This window comes from Brienomyrus brachyistius, unplaced genomic scaffold (genome assembly GCF_023856365.1).
Source record: "Brienomyrus brachyistius isolate T26 unplaced genomic scaffold, BBRACH_0.4 scaffold147, whole genome shotgun sequence".
Lineage (NCBI taxonomy): Eukaryota > Metazoa > Chordata > Actinopteri > Osteoglossiformes > Mormyridae > Brienomyrus > Brienomyrus brachyistius.
Window position 1 is genome coordinate 351,680 of NW_026042422.1, and position 18,413 is coordinate 370,092.

Sequence of the window (18,413 nt, forward strand, 5' to 3'; positions counted from 1 at the left end):
GTCAGCATGCCTGCTCTTGTGCGATCGTTTTCTAGTCCAGCTGTCCGCTCGGGTCCCGAGTGGCCGAATGCCTGAATATCCGTGAGATTCCCTAAATGCTTCACCAATGGTTTGTCCGTAAGGGGAGCCGACAGGCACAGATAGTGACGGGAAACTGTTGGTGCTTGGAGGTGAGTCATGGAAGTATCGCAATAAAATGGCTCAATTAAACCCTTTTGCGTTGCATTGTTAAGATCATATATTTGTATGTTCTTCTGTATGTGCTGTCCAACAACAGCTTTCAACAACTCAGCTATTTGTTTCTTCTGTAAGGAACGACAAACATAGATTGCTGCTATTTATTTATACCATATATTAGATATTGAAGTACAGCCAAGAAGTAATACCCTTGATTGTTGAACTGTCATCCCCATAATTATCTTTTCCATAATATTAAAATTCTGGGCTTTCCAAAGAATGCGAGTTGCCAGGTTTGTCTCATCATATTCTTATATCCATTTTAGCTACATTTGCTTCTCCGAAATACTGTAAAAGCTCTGCAGATTGTGTAGGACCCCTGCAGTCCTCCAACGCCACCAGCTGCCAGCGCTCCTGTGCTTTTTAAAAACCAAATTGGTCGCCTGTAAACAAGCACTTTTAGGACAGTGACACCAAGGTGACCTTTGACCTGGTTGCCCAGCAACAACAGCTGCTTATTCAATGCAAGAGATGGTTTTGAGGCAGACTGGAAAGGCGCTTTGGAGTTCCCAGACCGTTTAGTGGCTGTAACTTTATGTATACAGGAGTGAAAGAAGCAGAATTTTGGGGCACGCCTGCATCCTGGCTGCCTTTGTTATAGAGAAAAACATGCGAGCGCATTTCAGCTGCGCGCTTGCCTCCAAGCTTCCTTTGTTACAGATAAAAACATGCGAGCGCATTTCAACTGCTTGCTTGCATCCCGGCTGCCTTTGTTATAGATAGAAACATGCGAGCGCATTTCAGCTGCTCGCCCCCATCTCTCTGCAGAAATGCAGCCAGCGGCCATCTGCAGCCCGTCTACGGGAACACGTCGCATCGACAGCGTAACATAATCTGCACTCTTTGGAACTCATGTCTCAATGAGTAACAGAAATACTGTAATTCCCCCCCCGCCACTCATTGTGAATGCCCCCCCCACCCCCAAAGAAACACAGACAAATACATGCACTCCATGCAGCACCCCCGGAGGTCTCACCGCAGGGACAGGCCGCCTTGTTGGGGTGAACGCTGACAGCTGACGACGCACTGGGCCACTTGAAGGCAGCTTGCCCAAAAATAACCCCCCCGGCAGGCGGGTGAGCAAAGGCTCCACCCAGCGACCGGAGGGCAAAAGGGAGACGGGGGTGTCAGTGTGGAGATCGTAGCCTTCTCTTCGGACAATGGGATTAAACTCATCTCCCTCTTCATCGCTGGCCCTCCTGATTCTCCTCATCTGCCTGTCAGGTATGTTTGCCCTGTGAACTGTGCGGTTCTGGGGCTGGTCTCCTTGTGTTGCTGTTGTGTTTCTGTCACAACAATTAATTGCTAACTTCTGCATCCGTATTTTATAAATGATCATAAAAAATTTGTATTTTTCCGTAATTTGCAATTATGACACAATTACGTGACCTAAGTGGTTTCTCTCGTCGCTTCACTGCTGCCGATTACATCATATTATCATCAGTCATTTTAAGACATCAGTGAAACTTATGCGTTAGATCATTCATTTTCTAGTTATGTGCTGTTTTGTGGCTCATGGTTTTATAAATCACAGTAAATCACTGTAAAATTAAAAACAATCTCTGAAGAAATAACATTAATCATATAGCCAACAAATGTGTTAGATATCATGCCAGTTTTCTGCATGAAAATGAGTTAGGGAATTTTTAATTAATAAATGACTAAGGTTTTCTGCACTACAGTCAATTGCAACGGCAAGTCTTTGTCTTCCCATTGAAGATGACACATTTTCCAAAGCCACCAAGTGTTTGGATGACTTGAAACACAGAGGGCACACTGACCTTCCAGTGCTTCAGCAACATAACTCCCATGTCAAAGGTCAGGGGTCAAATGTCAAAAATCTAAAGTGGCTCATCTCGCTCAGGCATTGTGGGACTGAACCTAGAGGGGCTGCTCTTGAGGGACCTGATGAGAGGCTACAACAAGAACATCCGTCCCGCAGAGAAGAACAGCGACATCACTGAGGTGAAGTTCAAGCTGACCCTCACCAACCTCATCTCTCTGGTGAGATTCATGTCTGTCTTTGTGGTGTACGTGGGTGTGGTTCAGTTCCTTATATATATCTTATGATTCAGATGTGTAACTCTGAAAAGAGTGGAAAATATCATTCATCCTCTCATTACTGTTTTGCTTTTGTAGAACGAGCGAGAAGAGGCCCTCACTACCAACGTTTGGACTGAACTGGTAAGAGCAAAAACAAACAGACCTTATATATAGTCGTTAGTATCTGATGGTAGATGTTTCTGATCTCTGACTCTTGTTCGGTGTTTTATAAAGACCGTAACATGGTACAGCTGTGTACTAACATTTGTTTCCTGAGTAATCTGATCTTTGTAGAGTGAGCTGGCATTTGTCGCTTCTTAGCAATGGTGCGACTACCGCTTGAGGTGGGACCACATGCCGGAATATCGAAACATCACCTGCCTCCGCATCCCGTCCAAAAGCATCTGGCTTCCTGATGTTGGCCTGGAGAACAAGTGAGAATGTCGCCCCTCTTTAAGAGCTCTTAAACTGGACCGTCGTGTGTGTGTGTGTGTGTCTCTGTGTGCATGTACCCTCCAGGTACTCTGGTATGGTCCCGTGGGCATCCCTGAATTGGCCATGGCGCGTGCGTGGGTGTATGCGCGTGTCTGCCCTGTAATGAGCTGGCATCCCTTCCGGCGTGTTCCCCAGCCCTGTGTTCTATGTGGCCTGGGACACACTGGAAGGTGGATGGATTGATTCACCAGCCATGTACAGATATCTAAGTCTGAGGGGAAGAAGCATTAAATAATGTAATAATTATACCCTGCTATGCATCCTGATCCGTGGATCCTCACTGACCACCTCATTCCAAATTTGCCTATTTGACCATGAGTTCTGATGTCTTTTGCTCTCTCCCCCGTAGCGTGGATGGGAAGTTTGAGATCACACTGTACACCAACGCCCTGGTGAGCTCCTCGGGCTGCATCCTCTGGCTCCCGCCCACCATCTATCGCAGTGCCTGCTCCATTACCGTCAGCTACTTCCCCTTCGACTGGCAGAACTGCTCCATGGTCTTCCGGTGAGCGTGAGCAGTGACAGCTCACCACCGTGCGTGAAATCCGCCGCGTGAAGGTCACCGGCCGCTGGTCTTCCGAATGCCTGAATGTCTCACCGAGCGGTTTCTGGCTCTGTAACTGTATCCGTAAGGTTGTCGGTTCGAGTCCCGTGATCAGTATCACTGTTGACTATCACTGCCAATGAGCAGCACCTCCAAAAACTGCTCCAAGGGTGCTGGATGAACAGCTGCCCTGCGCGCTGACCCCAAGCTTCGCTCTTTTTTATGCAGACATTCCTCACTTAACGACTGAGATCCGTTCCTACAACTAGGTCGTTAAGCGAATTCATCAATAAGTGAGGGGCCCCTTACCAGTTTTTCAAGCATAAGAATTGAAGAAATCAGCTCTATTCTAAATTACTTAGCTTTGCATACTGTAAATACAGGTAATTGTTTTTATTTATTCTGAATAATGTAAAGATTTAATGGAAACTCCAACTTTGTTGTCCAACCAAAGCTGAAGTACGGCATACAATATCGACTGGGCAGAGAGAGCTGACCGTAAGTCTGGGCGGGCGGTAAACACGTAGGTCATTAAGGAGTGTCTGTATTTGTGTGTCTCTCTGGGAAGCAAAAAGTTATATGTATTCATAGGTCCTCTTGCAAATGGAGAATAGAAAACTACTTCATCTGTTCTGTCTTACCGCCATGCATCCCGCAGCTCGCAGACCTACAGCGCAGAGGAAATCGATCTTGTTCTCACGTCCGAGGAGGGCCAGACCATCGAGTGGATCGTCATTGATCCCGAAGCATTTACAGGTAGGGTGCTAGATCGTAACCCCCGACTTGCCTATAGACCCCCTAGAAGAGTGCCCCCCCCTTCCCGACTCTGGCTAAACCCCCCACCTCGCCCTTTCAGAGAACGGCGAGTGGGTCATCAAACACCGGCCAGCGAAAAAGGTCATCCACGAGCAGTACAGCAGGGATGAGCTGGAATACCAGCAGCTAGTCTTCTTCATCATCATCCAGAGGAAGCCACTGTTCTACATCATCAACCTCATCGTGCCCTGTGTGCTGATCTCATCGCTGGCCCTCCTCGTCTATTTCCTCCCCGCTAAAGGTGTGACCGGCACGGTTTTAGCCAATCCGATGTCCCGTTGGGCTGCAGAATCTTATGAAGTTAATACATCATAAAAAAATGACATGTCTGCATGACAACCGTAAATTTCGGTGCCGAGATGTTCCACACTGATGTGCGGTCACGTCTGGTCCAGCTGGAGGACAGAAATGCACCATGTCCATCGCCACGCTCCTAGCACAGACTGTGTTCCTGTTCCTCATCGCCAAGAAAGTTCCGGAAACCTCACAGGCCATGCCGCTTATTGGAAAGTAAGACCTTCTAATATCTCCCTGTAGTCCGTGAGTTCTGTTATGCTGACGTAGAAAAAAAAAACACCCAAAATGACCCTTAACCCTTAAATTCTTATTTCAAATGACAAATATTTATATTTTTCCCCCATCAATTTTATATCCAGAAGTGAGCTGTGACATTTCATTTGACTGCGTGCGTCTCTTTCCGGAGGTACCTGATGTTTGTTATGTCGGTGACCACCATCGTGGTGATGAACTGCGTTATCGTGCTCAATGTTTCTCGGCGGACTCCAAACACGCATTCGATGTCAGACAAAGTCCGGAAGGTACTGTGTCCATACTGGAGATGATACTTTCCAAACTAAATAGACATGCTCCTTGCCTTACGATGGTGCATTATTGATCCGCACTCAGTAGTCATCAGACCAAACTTTGATATTTGAACTCTTCCTGAGCTATTGATATATTGCATGATACCTTCTATTGATGCTGGGCTATGGTCCTGAACGTAAACTACGGGGGAGGATGGGGGAGGGGGGAGTTGTAACCCCCCCCCAATGTTCAATCCAAAGTCACGCCCTTGGCATTGGCAAGCCACGCTTCCAGTCTCTGTAGTGATACCGAGTGTAAACACCTCATGCAGCGTTTAATAACGTATCGTATCGTTACTTATTTATTTATCATATCGTATTCAGATTCGGCTTACGATATTTTCAACTTACAGTGTGTTAATCGCAACGCAACACATAATCTGAAGAGAATCTGTGTCCCAAAATGACTTACGATGAAGAAGATCACAAGACAATAGTGCTGAGTTGGCTTTGGTAAACATAAAGCAAAAGTAAAATAAAATTAAAAACTTGAAACAAGCGTCAAGCTAGCAGCTGCCTATACTGCTTCATATGACAAATCTGTCATACGGTGTCTAGGCTGGTTTTAGAAGGTTCCTGTGCCCCGTGTGCGACAGATCCTACTGAACTCGCTGCCGCGGGTCCTGCGCATGAATATGCAGCGCTGGACACCCACAGAACCTTCGTACAGCCTCCGCCGGTGCAGCTCCCTGGGCCTCATCGCCAAGGCGGACGAGTCCGCGGCGTGGACGGCCCGCTCTGAGCTCATGTTCCTCAGGCTGAGGGAGAGGGCCGGACTGGCCAGGGCAGCGCTTGAGAAGATCCGTGAGTCTCTCCTTCTTCTTACACGTCCAGATTCCTCAGCTTACCCTCTTTGCCCGGTTCTTGCCCCCTCCTCCTCATCTGTTCCCTTCTTCCTTGTCCTTCCTTTGACACATATTCTGAAATGTTCTTCTGGCAAATGTTTTTGGGCAAGGAAAACCAAATTAAAACGCTGCTTCAGTGGTTTCCTCCGACGTGCAGGAATGCTGATCAATCAGACTTGAGTTAGTTCCCATAAAATGTGTACATCTCTGCACCTACATGCTTTTTGCACATTCTCAGACTCCCTGTATATTTCACTGCTGCTGTGTTCTCTTGCAAAGCTGTATAAATACACCGTTATTTATTTGCCTATATTTGAGAACCTCGTTGTAGGCAGTACAGTTTGTAAATACTGATTTACTGACTGTAATCTGTACCGATTTGTACCGTTATATTTCAATTTCTATCCGTCCATCCATTCAAACGTTTTCTGTCGCTTATTCGGGGTTGGATCCTGGGGGCATCAGTCTAAACAGGGATGCCCAGACCTCCCTCTCCCCAGCCACCTCCTCTAGCTCCTCCGGGAGAATCCCAAGGGGTTCCCAGACCAACCAAGATATATAATCTCTCCAAATCTGCAAACTGTGTTAGATTCTGGCCTTCCAGGACCGGAACTGGGGAACCCTGTTCCCAGTTGTCTATGAATGCTAGCACCAATACTGCCAAGAGAAATCCCTAGTACATGCAGGTGCACCTGGTGGGTGAATCTGATGTCGACTGCCCCCTAGAGAATGGCCTGGCGGGAGACATGGCCCAGGAACTGGGGGTCAGCCTGGCCCAGGCCTCGCCGGAGGTGCAGCAGTGCGTGGCTTCCTGCAAGCATATCGCGGAGAGCGCCCGGCAGCAGAGCCGCTTCCACAGCGTGAGTGCGACAGAGACGTATCACTGGATAACTTTAACCCCTCTTGCTGTTTTCCGTTCCTCACTCCCCCTGCTGGTGATCCGTAGGAGAACAACGAGTGGTTCCTGGTGGCCCGGGTGATCGACAGGGTGTGCTTCATCACCATATCGCTGCTCTTCATCCTCGGGACTGTCAGCATCTTCCTCATGGGACACTACAACCAGGCCCCTCCCCTGCCCTTCCCCGGTGACCCCAGAAAATATTTACCGGAATAAAAAAAGACCAAACAAACAGTGACTGGCTGACTTCGGAGCAGGTTTATAAAACTGCTGGAACGTTCCTGCCACAATTCTCACCACACCAAGGGGGCCAAAAGGATGTTGTCTCCATGTTGTGGTACAGCGAGCGGGACTGGCTGGTGCAGAAGAGCGAGATGAGAGGCTGGAGACCTCGCTCACATGGTTAACTTGTGGGGCAAGCTGTCCCCCAGATATTTGTTTACAAACACTGGGATTTAGTTTGATTTAGTTTAGATTCGTTTAATTTCCATGAATTTCTACAGAGCTCTAGTGCTGGTTCATGTTTGTGTGCTTTCTGGGAATAAGGCAGCAAAGAAATGATGAACTAATGAAATCGCTGGTCTGTAATTCATGCCAAGACTTTATATATTTCCGCTTACATTTTTTTTTTTCAGTTGCAGTGTAACTCCTGTGTGAATGCAACCTTTAAATGGTGTCACGATTCTCGGTGAGCACGAGCGAGCTGTACGCCCGCTTGAAATATGGCTGGAAATTGTTTATCCTCCTTCGTACAATAAACCGAGATGAAGTGGCCTTTTCGGAGAAGTGAATTAATCATCCGTTTGAGTGGGGAATGTGACTTGGAAGAGGAATGGCGATGGCCTATGGCAGCGCTAGGCAACCGGTGTTTGCCGTACCTCCCCGGCAAGGGCTGTTTGCTAAGCAAACACTGCCCGTGCAGTCGGGGTGGAAGTAGAAATAGCCCCGATGGGGTACAGCTTTAAACAAATCAGGAGTCATTAAATTTTGTTGCTGGGAAGATGGGTTTGGAAGGGGGGGGGGGGGGGGGGGGTCAAGACTATGAATCATTCCCACTTGCTTTAGTCAGTGACAAATAAGCTCTGATTGCAGATTATTATTTCTAGCATTAAATGAAATTTGATGAGTTTGCAGAAGAAGGAGCAGGATTGCCGGACGAAGGCCGAGGTAACTAAGGAGTTACTGGGGACCCCTTCAGTCCGAAAGGGCTGTAACACAACTCGCTCGCCCCGGACCTCGATTACACGGGTGAGCGAGGCCATTGTTCCCATCCAGTGGGCAGATCCGGCCTGTCAGGTTGGACACCAGTGACATGAAAGGGAGGGCAACTTGAAATGGGGGTGGAGGGATGTTAGGGAAGGATATGGAGCGGGATGCCCCACCTCTGCGGGCCCCCTCCTCTTTTTCTGCCGTGTAAAGTCTCAGAGAGGTGTCTACTGGCCTGACCTTCACAACGCTGTGGCATTTGTACACCCTCTACTCTCCGAGTTGTGGTGGGCACCATCGGGGCGTCACTGCACACCTGCGGTGGTAAGAACCTATAATGCAAATGTGTGCTGTTTACATGAGTATGGTGTGATTGATTCTGAAACAGCGAAATCAGTTTGAAACAGGCATTTTTCAAGTGTCAGGACTTTTTAAAAACCTGCATTCTTCGCCGGATCTACAGGTGAGCCTTATAATCCATTTTTCCATAAATGTCACAAATCTTTAGTCCTGCTCTGTGGGTCAACTGGTGTTGTTTTACTTTACGTGCTTAATATGTTAACCTATCCGTGGATTTTCCATTGCTCTTTCACCTGAAGACGAAGCTGTTTTCCTCCCTTCTCTGTCCGCCTGTATGCTGCCTGTTTCAGGCGATGTCTGCAGTAACGGTCCAGCCTCTGCCATTCGGCCGCCTTGAGCGAGAGAGACACATCGAGGCGCTCTTCCACGCCTTCCGCAAGACGCCGGGACCTTCCTCGGACCGCCGGGACTCCGCAGTGTTTCCTGGTCTCCAGGGGGCGGGTCCTGGCCGTGAAGAGGGGGAGGTGATGGAGAAAGAGGCAAAAGATGGTGTGGGTCCTTGCGGGAACGGGAACCGGCGTCGGCACGGATACGGGGCCGAAGGCCTGACACTGCTGAATAACATCAGCCAGATACGCATCACAGCCAGGCCAGAACTGCAAGGTCAGAGGTCATCGCCATCTGTGAGATTTTGTGCTAATTTCATTTAAGTACTAATTGCCATCTTTCGCTGGGATCTGGGGACTGTAAACAACACAATTGCTGAAGTGGAAAAGCTCAGATTAAGCCTCTGTATCTGTATATCATCAGAGCTTCTGAAGTGGTCATGTTGTATGTTTGCTGTCATCCATTTACCCATAATGCTTAGCAGTATCGGGGCCTGCAGCCTGTCCCAGGAAAAAGAGCAGGGGACATCCTGGACAGGAAGGCAGTAATCTATAACATTTTTATTAAATAGTGACCCTAACAAAGAACCTTGTCTAAAGGCAGCTCTCGATGTAAAAAATACCCAAGAATAAGCATTTAGGGAAGTGTTACAGCAAAAAGGTGATTTACTTCTGTATGTAAATTTACATTTTATCTTTTCATTTATTTAATATATGGCATTTACTATATTTTTGGATCATGTGGATTTTTTTTTTGTCCTGAATAGTATGGGAAAGTAAATCTGACTTTCTGTAAAAATTTGACTTAAGCGTTTGTGGAACACGTTACTTACGTCAGCTGAGAACTGCCTGCAGTTATTCTCTGGCACCGAGAGGCTCGTTTCCCCCACTGCTCTCCAATCTGGCTCCTCCGCCTGACGTTTAAAATAAAGTGCCCCCTTCTTCCCTCCCCCGGTCCCAGGTTCTTTATTCTGCAGACATGCACGTGGCCGTCTATCAGCTAGCGCACACGGGCCAGCGGGGGCAGTAAAAATGATCCATCACCGTCGCCCGGTTTGTTTACAGGTCCCCGCTGCGTGCCCCGCAGGACATACAGCATCGCCACGGGAACCAGCGAGCAGCTCTACGTGGCCGTCGAAGGTAACTGCGGCACATCTGGGCTGATGCATTGTGGGATACATGGGTGCTGATTACATGCGAGCTGCTTTCCTTTCCCCTTATGGATTCTGCGGCTCTGTCTCGGCAGAGAGCTCATGTCTGTGCCTGCACTGCTGCGGCCCGGCGCGCTCCTGCTCCCTGCGCGCCTTCGACCGCCAAGCCCACCAGGTCTTCCTGCTCAACAGGCCCCCGCGGATGGACGCATGTTGTCTTGGCTGCTGCCTGATGGAAATGCAGGCCTTCGATGGCGACGGACAACTAGCGGGGGCCGTGTACCAGAGGTCGGTTAAGAGGGGGCAGTTTTGGGGGGGGTCTCTCTCTCTTATGTAGCCTGTCTTTAAGACCGAACAAGAGAGGGGGTGCTTACAAAAAGCACAGCTGTCCGTACAGAACTTTGCAAGCCTGGATGGGGCTCCGGGTGAATAAGGCTGGCAGAGGGAAGCTTTGTTGCTTTGGGCTTTAACTGAATTACGTCAGCCTCTCTGAACCATTCATGAGATCTCAAAGACGGCTGTCATGAACCGAACAGCAGCTTTCTACTGGAGCCAGAGGCGCCGGAGGGTCATGTAAAGCAGGCCTTTGTTTTTTTTTATGCTGCAGGGGACAGTAAAGGCCCGACGTCAGGATGGAGCAGCTGTGGTCATTAAAAAGTAGCATTTACTGCCGCTGCCTGTTGTTCTCATGTAGGAGAACCGCAGAAGGTTGAAGGATCTGTTTTGGGCTCTATTTTCTGACATCATCTGTGATTAAGCGTAGTGAATTTTGCGAGAGGTCTACGAAGGCCTCCGTCACCCATGTCTACATCCCGGCTCACCATCTGCCATCAGGTGGAGCATGTTCACCCCCCTCTTCGAGGTCTGCGACTCAGACGGGACATTCGTGGCTCGAGTCCAGGGCTCCTGCTGTCCCTGCCGTTGCTATGCCAACCAGGAGTTTCAGGTATGCACACGGTAACCCGGCACTCACCCTCACCCCGACTTACTGCCCACTCTCCGATGTTTTTAATCCAAGTTTAAAATCTAGGAGGAGGTGCTATTTTTTTTTTTGAGAAAAAATGGTCAGCTAGTCTTTGGAGCAGCTGGAGTTAAGGGCTCAATGGAAACAGGACCTGGGATTTGACCCGGCACCCTACTGAACACAGGCACAACATCTGAACCTGATGAGCTACATGCCACCCAGTTAACAATAGCCACCTCCAAAACAAATGCAGATGACAGGCTCGTGTCCCTCTATCAACTGAACTCTCATTCTTACCAAATGTCAAAGTATCCTGCCTGAGTGCGTCTTGACGTTGACCGAGCGACACTGCAGTTAAAATGCGTAGAGAAGCTGCAAGAACGCAAAGTCACGTTTTAGCGAGATGCTTCTCTCCCTGCACACGCGTCAGGTGGTTTCCATGCTCGGAGAGACACTAGGGAGGATCTGGAAGAAATGGCCCGGATTCAACAAGGAATACAACATGGACCATGAATACTTCGGGCTGGACGGTGAAATCGCTTTCTGAACCTGGCCTCCTCTTACATTTAGCGAGCGTCAGGTATCTCCGAACGGCTGTTAAAGAAGATTGTTTGTTTCCTCCGCAGTACTTCAAGACATGAGTCCCAGAAACAAGCTGCTTTTACTCGCCGCTACCTTCCTTCTGGTGAGTAATACATTTTAATAAGGAATCTACTTTGATCCCTACGAGATTCCCTGTATGCGTCATTAAAACCGGCCTCCGTAATAATTCTGCAGTGCAGTTCCACAATTGTCTTTTCTCGCATTCTCTTCCTTCGCAAGAATCACATGTTCTTCGAGATGAGCTGAGCCTTCCAGAAACCCCAGAACTGATGGGTAGATTGGCAGGAGCTGAGAAGTGTCACAGCGTAAAACTGATGATGGAGATCCTTGGTCTGCAGAAGAAGGCAATTAAGGGTTGAATGACAACCATTAAAAAAATAAAAAATAAAAAATACACCAACGTGGGGAAAAACAGACTTCACTTGCTCACGCCTGTACCTAGCGGAGAAGAGCCGTAAAAAAGACCGTGCACTTCAGTGACCTTCCCTCTGTTTGAACAAGCCCCCCACCCAAGTATGCCCTGCTGTTAAAATCCCACAAAAAGATCCAGGACTCCACAAACTCGAACACAATACCTGAACGCCGGTTACAATTCCAGACAAACCCCTCCCACTCACGGTATTTTTCCTTTGCACTGACCAGAAGTCAGTGCCGGATTAACACTTCAAAGAGTAATCGGTCCCTGGGAATCCGGGATTCGCACAGCCTCCCCCGTCAAATGAAGGTCATCACCTCCATAAATGCCCATCAGCCGGAGCCCCTCACCCATATCATTGTGCCCCAGACAGTGAGACGTTCTGGGCACATTTAGGGGCTGACCTGGGATGTGCCTGCTGCAAAATGGCCAGACAGTCAGTCTCAGCATGTGTCCGTCATAAATCATGAAAAGGGTCCCACCCGTTACAGGGGGAGGGGTTGGATATCGTGGAGAAATTCCTGTCCTGTATGTGTGAGACCTGTTTCTTGACATTTAAACTTTGTTTTCCATTATTTTTAGCTAGTCAGCGTTTCTTACTTTTGGATTAATTTGGATGGATTAATAAATGTATACTTTAAACCCGTAACTTAACACTCATTTCAGTTTTAACTTGCGTCTCCACAGACCTCTGGTATAAGACTAGTGCCCCTTGACTTCTTGCGTTTACAGTCTCTACGACAGTCTGGCGCTGCGCAAGTCTCACACATTAACGCGGATGTTAGAAGGTTAATATTCTGCTTCTCTGGCTGAACTTAGTTTATGGAACTTCCTGTGACAAAATCCGCTGAGCTCCTACGAAGCGCGGTCACCCGCCGCCGATTCTCATTCTTCTTCACACACATTGGGGGCGATCAGAAAGGAGCACAGCACATGTTCTTCAGCAGCAGATGCATATTCCCATTTATTGCTATAATCAGTAGGTGAAATCCGCCCACAGGTTCATTCAACAGATACAGCTTTCAAAACAGTGCCACCCATTGGATTCCGAGCAGAATTGCAAGCTGTAGAGAGCCAGTCCACCGGACCGTAGGTTACTTATTTTTCTACTTTAGAAAAATGCTAAATCTGATCCCAGGCCTGGTTCCTGTGTCGCTCTTTGTGGCCCCTCTCTGCACCTTGGGGTGATCCTTTGATAACATTTGCTTTGAAGGAAAAATAAAAAATAATATTAATAAAAACCTTCAGCTTTTGAATTTGAGGAGAATCGGGCTGAAGGCCAGGCACAGTGAAACAGGCAACACGGCAGTTCATCCTCATCCTAAAGAGGTTGCTTGGGGGGGGGGGACGCTTCTAAGTGCACCATTAGGATGACTCACTTCCTGTGGGTTTACACTTCCAGGTCAAAGGTCAAAAACCAGGGCTGAGCAAGTCCTCCAAATGATCCCTTGAAAAGTTCCACTTAGAAATATAAATCTGTTATTTTTTTATATATAAAACAATTCTAGGTCAAACAACACTGACACGTTAAAAACACTGCACTAAAGTGAGAGGGGGCGTTTCCGTCTGAAGCCAGGTTGGGTCACGGCCGAGGAGAGAGGCTTGATGGGGGATGCTTTCCAGACGCGTAGTGTACCACTATATTTACAATGACTGCGGGCTGGGAGCACGTGGGACAAACACAAGACAGGCTGAGAGGGGGGTGGGGGGGTCGCTTGGCTCTTCTGCCTCCCCCTAAAGGCTCCGGAACAGTCATTGCCCAAATCACAGCGGCCGAGAGGGATCACATCACATGGTCTCGCTTCTGCTGGCGGGGGAGGGAGTGGAGGGAGAGAGAGAGAACATGCGCGAGTTTTCAGAGTGAACTTTCAACATCACTGCATTACAACCCGTCTCAAAAAGCTCAGTATCTGTTTTCAGTTTCCAGCCATCTATGGCTTCCTCTCTTTTGTATTTTTATTTTTAATACGTCAAATACTCCAGCTTCCAGAGCAAAATAACGTGCTTCTTTTGCAAATGACGCGGTAATTTAAAGACACTCCTTAGGCTTTCAAAGCGATATCAATTTGTTCAAACGCACAAACTAACACATAAGGCGAGAGGTAAAAGGAGAATTCCTACCCTTGGCAGATGCTCACAGGAATTTTAGCGCCCCCCACTGGCGTTGACGAGTCCATGAAAATCTTCCCACGCCCTGACCAATCGGAAACAAGGACCAGATAACGCACTGACCCTAACCCACCCCATTTTGCTCTCCATGGTACACAGGCACATATGTAGGTGAGAATAAGCTGTACCAATAATAACACACATACCAATAATACTTAAGCACAGAGCTGGGGCCTTAAGGACCGTGATCAAGGGCCCACAGATGTGACCGTTCTGCTGAGACTGGGCTGGAACCGGCGAAAACAAGCAGGCAGGCGGCCCGGAAGCACTGTGTGCATATGTGTGTGTGTGTGTGTGTTCGCGCGCCTACTTGATGCTGTCCGTGTGGGTCTTGTACTCCATGATGGTGTTGGGCGGCAGGTTCAGCACCCGACGGAGGGTGTCCCTGATACGGCTGGTGGTGGCCTGGTCGCTGGCCGTCTTGTTCCAGATGGAGATAATGTCCTCCTGTAAGGGGACGTGTAAAGGGGAGGCTAAGCTGACAGTGACTGGGGGCCTGATCTTAGGGGGAGGGGTAGCACTGGGGGGGGGCGGCTTACCTGAAAACGTACAGACACCACGGCGCCACAGATCTCCTCCCCCACCATGAACTGCTCCCCCAGCATCGCCAGGATCAAGTTCTCCCAGCAGCGGGAAGCCAAGCCCTTCCGCAGGCGAATGATCCACTTGCCCCCACTCTTATTCGCATCATCCTGGGGCGGGGTGGACGGGGGGGGCAGGATGGGGGAAGGCGAGTATAAAATTAAGGCATGAGGGTAGGATGACACACCACACAAGAACACATCAATGTCATTACAACCTATTATCAGTAATAACAATGTGGCTCAGCGGGTTAAGATGCTGTGCTTATGAACGGAGGGTTATTGGTTCAAATCCTAGAGCTGGCAGACTGTCGGGGTGGGCAGGTATACTTAAACTACAGTGTGGGCCATAAACTGATGTCATACCTCACACAGACATTGTGGCAACGATGTATAACAATGTATAAAAATATCAAACTTGAATGCAAAACACTTTAGCAGCACAGTATACAAAACAAAAAAACGTGTTACATTGGATAAAAGTGTCTTCTAAACAAATAAACTAATCAATAACTTTCTATATGAATTATTTCTGCCACTTTAGGGTGCAGCAGTAATTATCTCCCACTAATTATGTGAGTCGTAGATCCAAAATTCATCATTTATTCACAATGTTACTTGCAGTTCCCCAGTAGTGCCACCTTCCCCATATCAGGGTGCACTTTGGTCTCGCAGGCTACCTCCCACATGGGTTTGATGCCCTCTTTGAAGAGGTGGAAGTCGCTGTGGCCCGTCAGGTCGCCGGGCCGGATCATGTGACTGTAGAAGCGCCAGAACTGCTCCACCTTCCCAAGAGGAAAATCAACCACTTCAGCAAGTCAGCATGACTCAGATACTTATATTACTCAATAATAATTAAGAATAATGCGTTTTACAATAATATACTTCCAAAAAAATACTTTACATAAACAAAAACAAAGCCAAAAGACACATTGGGTGAAACGTGAAAAGATCGTACTTGTGGATCAAGAACGAACTACGGGCGCAAAGAATCATGGGATTGGTCATGCAACCGACGTATCCGTGATATTTGGGGCGGGGCCAAAACGACGTAAAAGGTTCATAATACTCAAGTGCTGCTGCTTACAAGGACAATACAGAACTGAATCTTTACAGTAAATTGTTTGTTCTGCTCAAACATTAACGTTTGAACATTATGAGGACAAAAGTACGAAATGGGCCAGTCTGAGAACCCATATGATGTCTGAGATGTGCTGGACACGCAATACTGACTCACAGAGGCAAAACTCCCGATCTGCTTGATGTTCTGCTCGTAGCTCTGGGAGCTGGCGGGCCGTCCCGGGGTGCGACGCGAGTACCAGAAAGTGTAGTTATACTGCAGGGGGTGCTCCCCGGCCCCGGGTACGACTGTCTGGGGATGAAGACAAGGCACGTCAATCGAGCGGTTAAGGTTAAGAACTTCTGCTCCCAGTGTAAATGGACGCCAACATGGCTAAAGGCCAGTTTGCGGAACTCCTACCCACCCCACCAAACACACACACCTTCTTTTTGGCAGTGTTCTGCTCCTTATCTTCCTCATCGCTTTCTTCCTTCTCACACTCTTTCGGTGAACCGCTGTCCTCGTTTTGATCATGGTCGCCGCTGTCGTCATCTTTCAGACTGCAGGAGGTACGAGATCTCATACATTTACACACACACACACACCACAGGCAAGTGTGCAACACAACAACGGCGGCAGTAACCGATTATAAAACGATCACAGCTCACTCCCAACACAGTGTTGGCTAAAATATTATACTTTGACAGCAGATGTTAGCATGCCTTACAGCGGTTTACTCATTATTAACAATTACATTTTAAACACACGGTGCCTATGGAGCTGGATCGCCTACAACACAAACCATCCGTCAACATTGTCGTAAAATCCAAAAAGTGCGACATGACCCGATAATCTGGTTCTTCTGCTCTTAAAAAGTTATACTCCGCGTCAAGGCAATTACAATGCAAACATCCTATAAAACGGTACACAACAATTTGTTGATAATGATACAAATAGTATTTTTTTAGTACTTTCTGTACATTTTCTGCCGTTTTTCCCCAAGAACGGGACATAAAATATAACATAAACGGCAATAAACTAAGATAAAGATCAACAGAAGGTGAAACGGTGTTTAAATGAACAGAACGAAGTGTTATTTTACGGGGAAAAAAACGATTTAAATTCCACAAGATCTTTGTCTTTGCACACGCGCACTTGCACTTTAAAGTTGTGCAGCCCATCAGTCAACAAAAAAGCTACTGACGGCAATAAGTGAAATGAAAGAACAGGCCTTTTTAGAACAGCAATGGCTTCTTCAAAATAAAAGCCCCCCGACGGTTCACTCGTTTTATTCCATTTTGTCGCAATAAGTAAACCAGCGTTTTAGTAAAACAACACGTCCTGTTAAGAGCTAGTTGCTCCCAATTGTCAATAGGTAAAACAAATAGGGTGAAATCATTTTCTAATGTTACGAAGGCTTCCCGTGTCGGTTCTGGTAATAAATGCGGAACGAGTTGCGTGGGGATTTGCAGAAGTGCAACACGATAAACTCGTAATATCCCTGCAGTCACGTTCAAGCATTAAGCTAGAGGAGCCTGCAAAGTTTTTTTGTACACTGAACTACTTTTTGCAATTATTACCAGTATTATAAACAATGCAATGCCGAGAAATGGCGTTTGTGATGCCAAAGGTTTACGGATTGATATTTATTTGCTGATATCCTCGCTTTAAGTGTCCCCAGCATGTGCCAGTGCATGGGGCAGTTTGTCACCAGTTCCCACCGCACCTGCCCGAGCCTCTCACCGACTTGCAATCCGGGGATTCAGCGAAGGCCCGATGGGCCTTGACCGGTATTAAATAAGTGCTTTTTTCATTCAAATGAGATTTATTATGCAAGAATACTGGATGCATTCGCTCCCCAATCATGCATGCAACAGACATGCGGGGACGTGTGACACCGCAGCCCGTGCAAGCGGCGTGCAGACACGCCTCTCTCCTTACGGCGAGAAGGGGCTCCGCAGCGACCGCGCCGCCACCCTTTCAAACGGCAACATGCGGCCTCCGGACGCCGACTTGGCTTACTCACGCGTCAAATTTGTTGTTCATTATTTACTAGGTGGGTGTCTGTCTCCGGAGTCTGACAACAGCCCCCCTGGATTCCGCAGGAAAGGCAGCGACGCGCACACGCTGCGGCGAGAACGCGCATCGCGGCGGAGGGGGGGCGGCGGCAGCGAAGCAGGGCGGGGGCGCATGTGCTCCGTATACTGCTGCAGAGTTTTTATTTCTGTGTCTCCTATTCCTTCTGACCACCAGCTAAAATATAGAAAAGCCCAGTTTATCGCTCCAGTTTAGTCGTATTCATGTAGGATGCTCGAGAGACTCAAAGCTCCGATTTTCGTTTCTTTCGTCTCCCACTTTCGGCAAGAAACTTTAAGACAACATCGCAGTTAAAATATACCGTATACATAATTTATTTTGCAAAGTTTTATTGAAAGCATTAAATGAATTCATCAAAAGAACGTTGTATTTGTAAATGATGCGTGTTAACGCGTTGTCACTAAGATCTGCCGGGGCAGCGAACGCTAGGGGGCGCTTTATAAAGAATATCCGTACATGTTTATCGGAGGTGACGTGTGTTAAATATAACGTTTGAATGTGTTGTAATATTTACTTACAGGAGCTTTATTACAAGATCTTAACTGTGTTGGGAAATATAATACACACGTAGTGTGTTGCTGATTAAAATGGATACATTTTCCAAAGGTTCCTGGGTGTCGTGGACGATTAAGAGTTTTTTTTAAATGAAAACGGTATATTTCGCCGTATCAGGGTGTAACATAACTTTCTTACTCAGCTTGAGTAGGTGAGAAGTATTTGTGCTGTCCCCCCCCCCCCCC

At 47.7% G+C, this 18,413-nt stretch overlaps 3 protein-coding genes across 5 annotated transcripts; 2 read left to right on the forward strand and 1 right to left on the reverse strand.

Annotated features, from left to right (window-relative positions):
* Positions 1-1,334: 1,334 nt before the first annotated feature.
* On the forward strand, positions 1,335-6,957 carry chrng (cholinergic receptor, nicotinic, gamma). The gene is made up of 12 exons (XM_049005084.1): positions 1,335-1,461; positions 2,102-2,241; positions 2,377-2,421; positions 2,602-2,714; positions 3,125-3,280; positions 3,978-4,075; positions 4,176-4,376; positions 4,531-4,645; positions 4,839-4,953; positions 5,595-5,802; positions 6,570-6,703; positions 6,790-6,957. The coding sequence occupies exons 1-12, from the start codon at positions 1,398-1,400 to the stop codon at positions 6,955-6,957; spliced, it is 1,557 nt and encodes a 518-aa protein (XP_048861041.1). The 5' UTR covers positions 1,335-1,397.
* A 1,283-nt stretch (positions 6,958-8,240) lies between these two features.
* LOC125728040 (phospholipid scramblase family member 5) lies at positions 8,241-11,674 on the forward strand. The gene is made up of 8 exons (XM_049005092.1): positions 8,241-8,271; positions 8,598-8,910; positions 9,699-9,773; positions 9,880-10,072; positions 10,619-10,730; positions 11,179-11,278; positions 11,375-11,433; positions 11,571-11,674. The coding sequence occupies exons 2-8, from the start codon at positions 8,601-8,603 to the stop codon at positions 11,595-11,597; spliced, it is 876 nt and encodes a 291-aa protein (XP_048861049.1). The 5' UTR covers positions 8,241-8,271; positions 8,598-8,600; the 3' UTR covers positions 11,598-11,674.
* Positions 11,675-12,702: 1,028 nt separating this feature from the next.
* On the reverse strand, positions 12,703-17,757 carry eif4e2 (eukaryotic translation initiation factor 4E family member 2). Of its 3 annotated transcripts, XM_049005091.1 has the most exons (8): positions 17,603-17,757; positions 16,019-16,136; positions 15,754-15,888; positions 15,197-15,301; positions 14,475-14,627; positions 14,246-14,382; positions 13,888-13,960; positions 12,703-13,570 (listed from the first exon to the last, which is right to left on the reverse strand). In XM_049005091.1, exons 1-7 carry the CDS (start codon positions 17,620-17,622, stop codon positions 13,912-13,914), a joined length of 717 nt encoding a protein of 238 aa, XP_048861048.1. In that variant the 5' UTR covers positions 17,623-17,757; the 3' UTR covers positions 12,703-13,570; positions 13,888-13,911. The 3 variants fall into 3 exon arrangements, with proteins under 3 accessions (XP_048861048.1, XP_048861047.1, XP_048861046.1); XM_049005090.1 differs by lacking the exon at positions 17,603-17,757 and having other exon boundaries at positions 12,703-13,573; positions 16,019-17,535; XM_049005089.1 differs by lacking the exon at positions 17,603-17,757 and having other exon boundaries at positions 16,019-17,531.
* Positions 17,758-18,413: the final 656 nt, after the last annotated feature.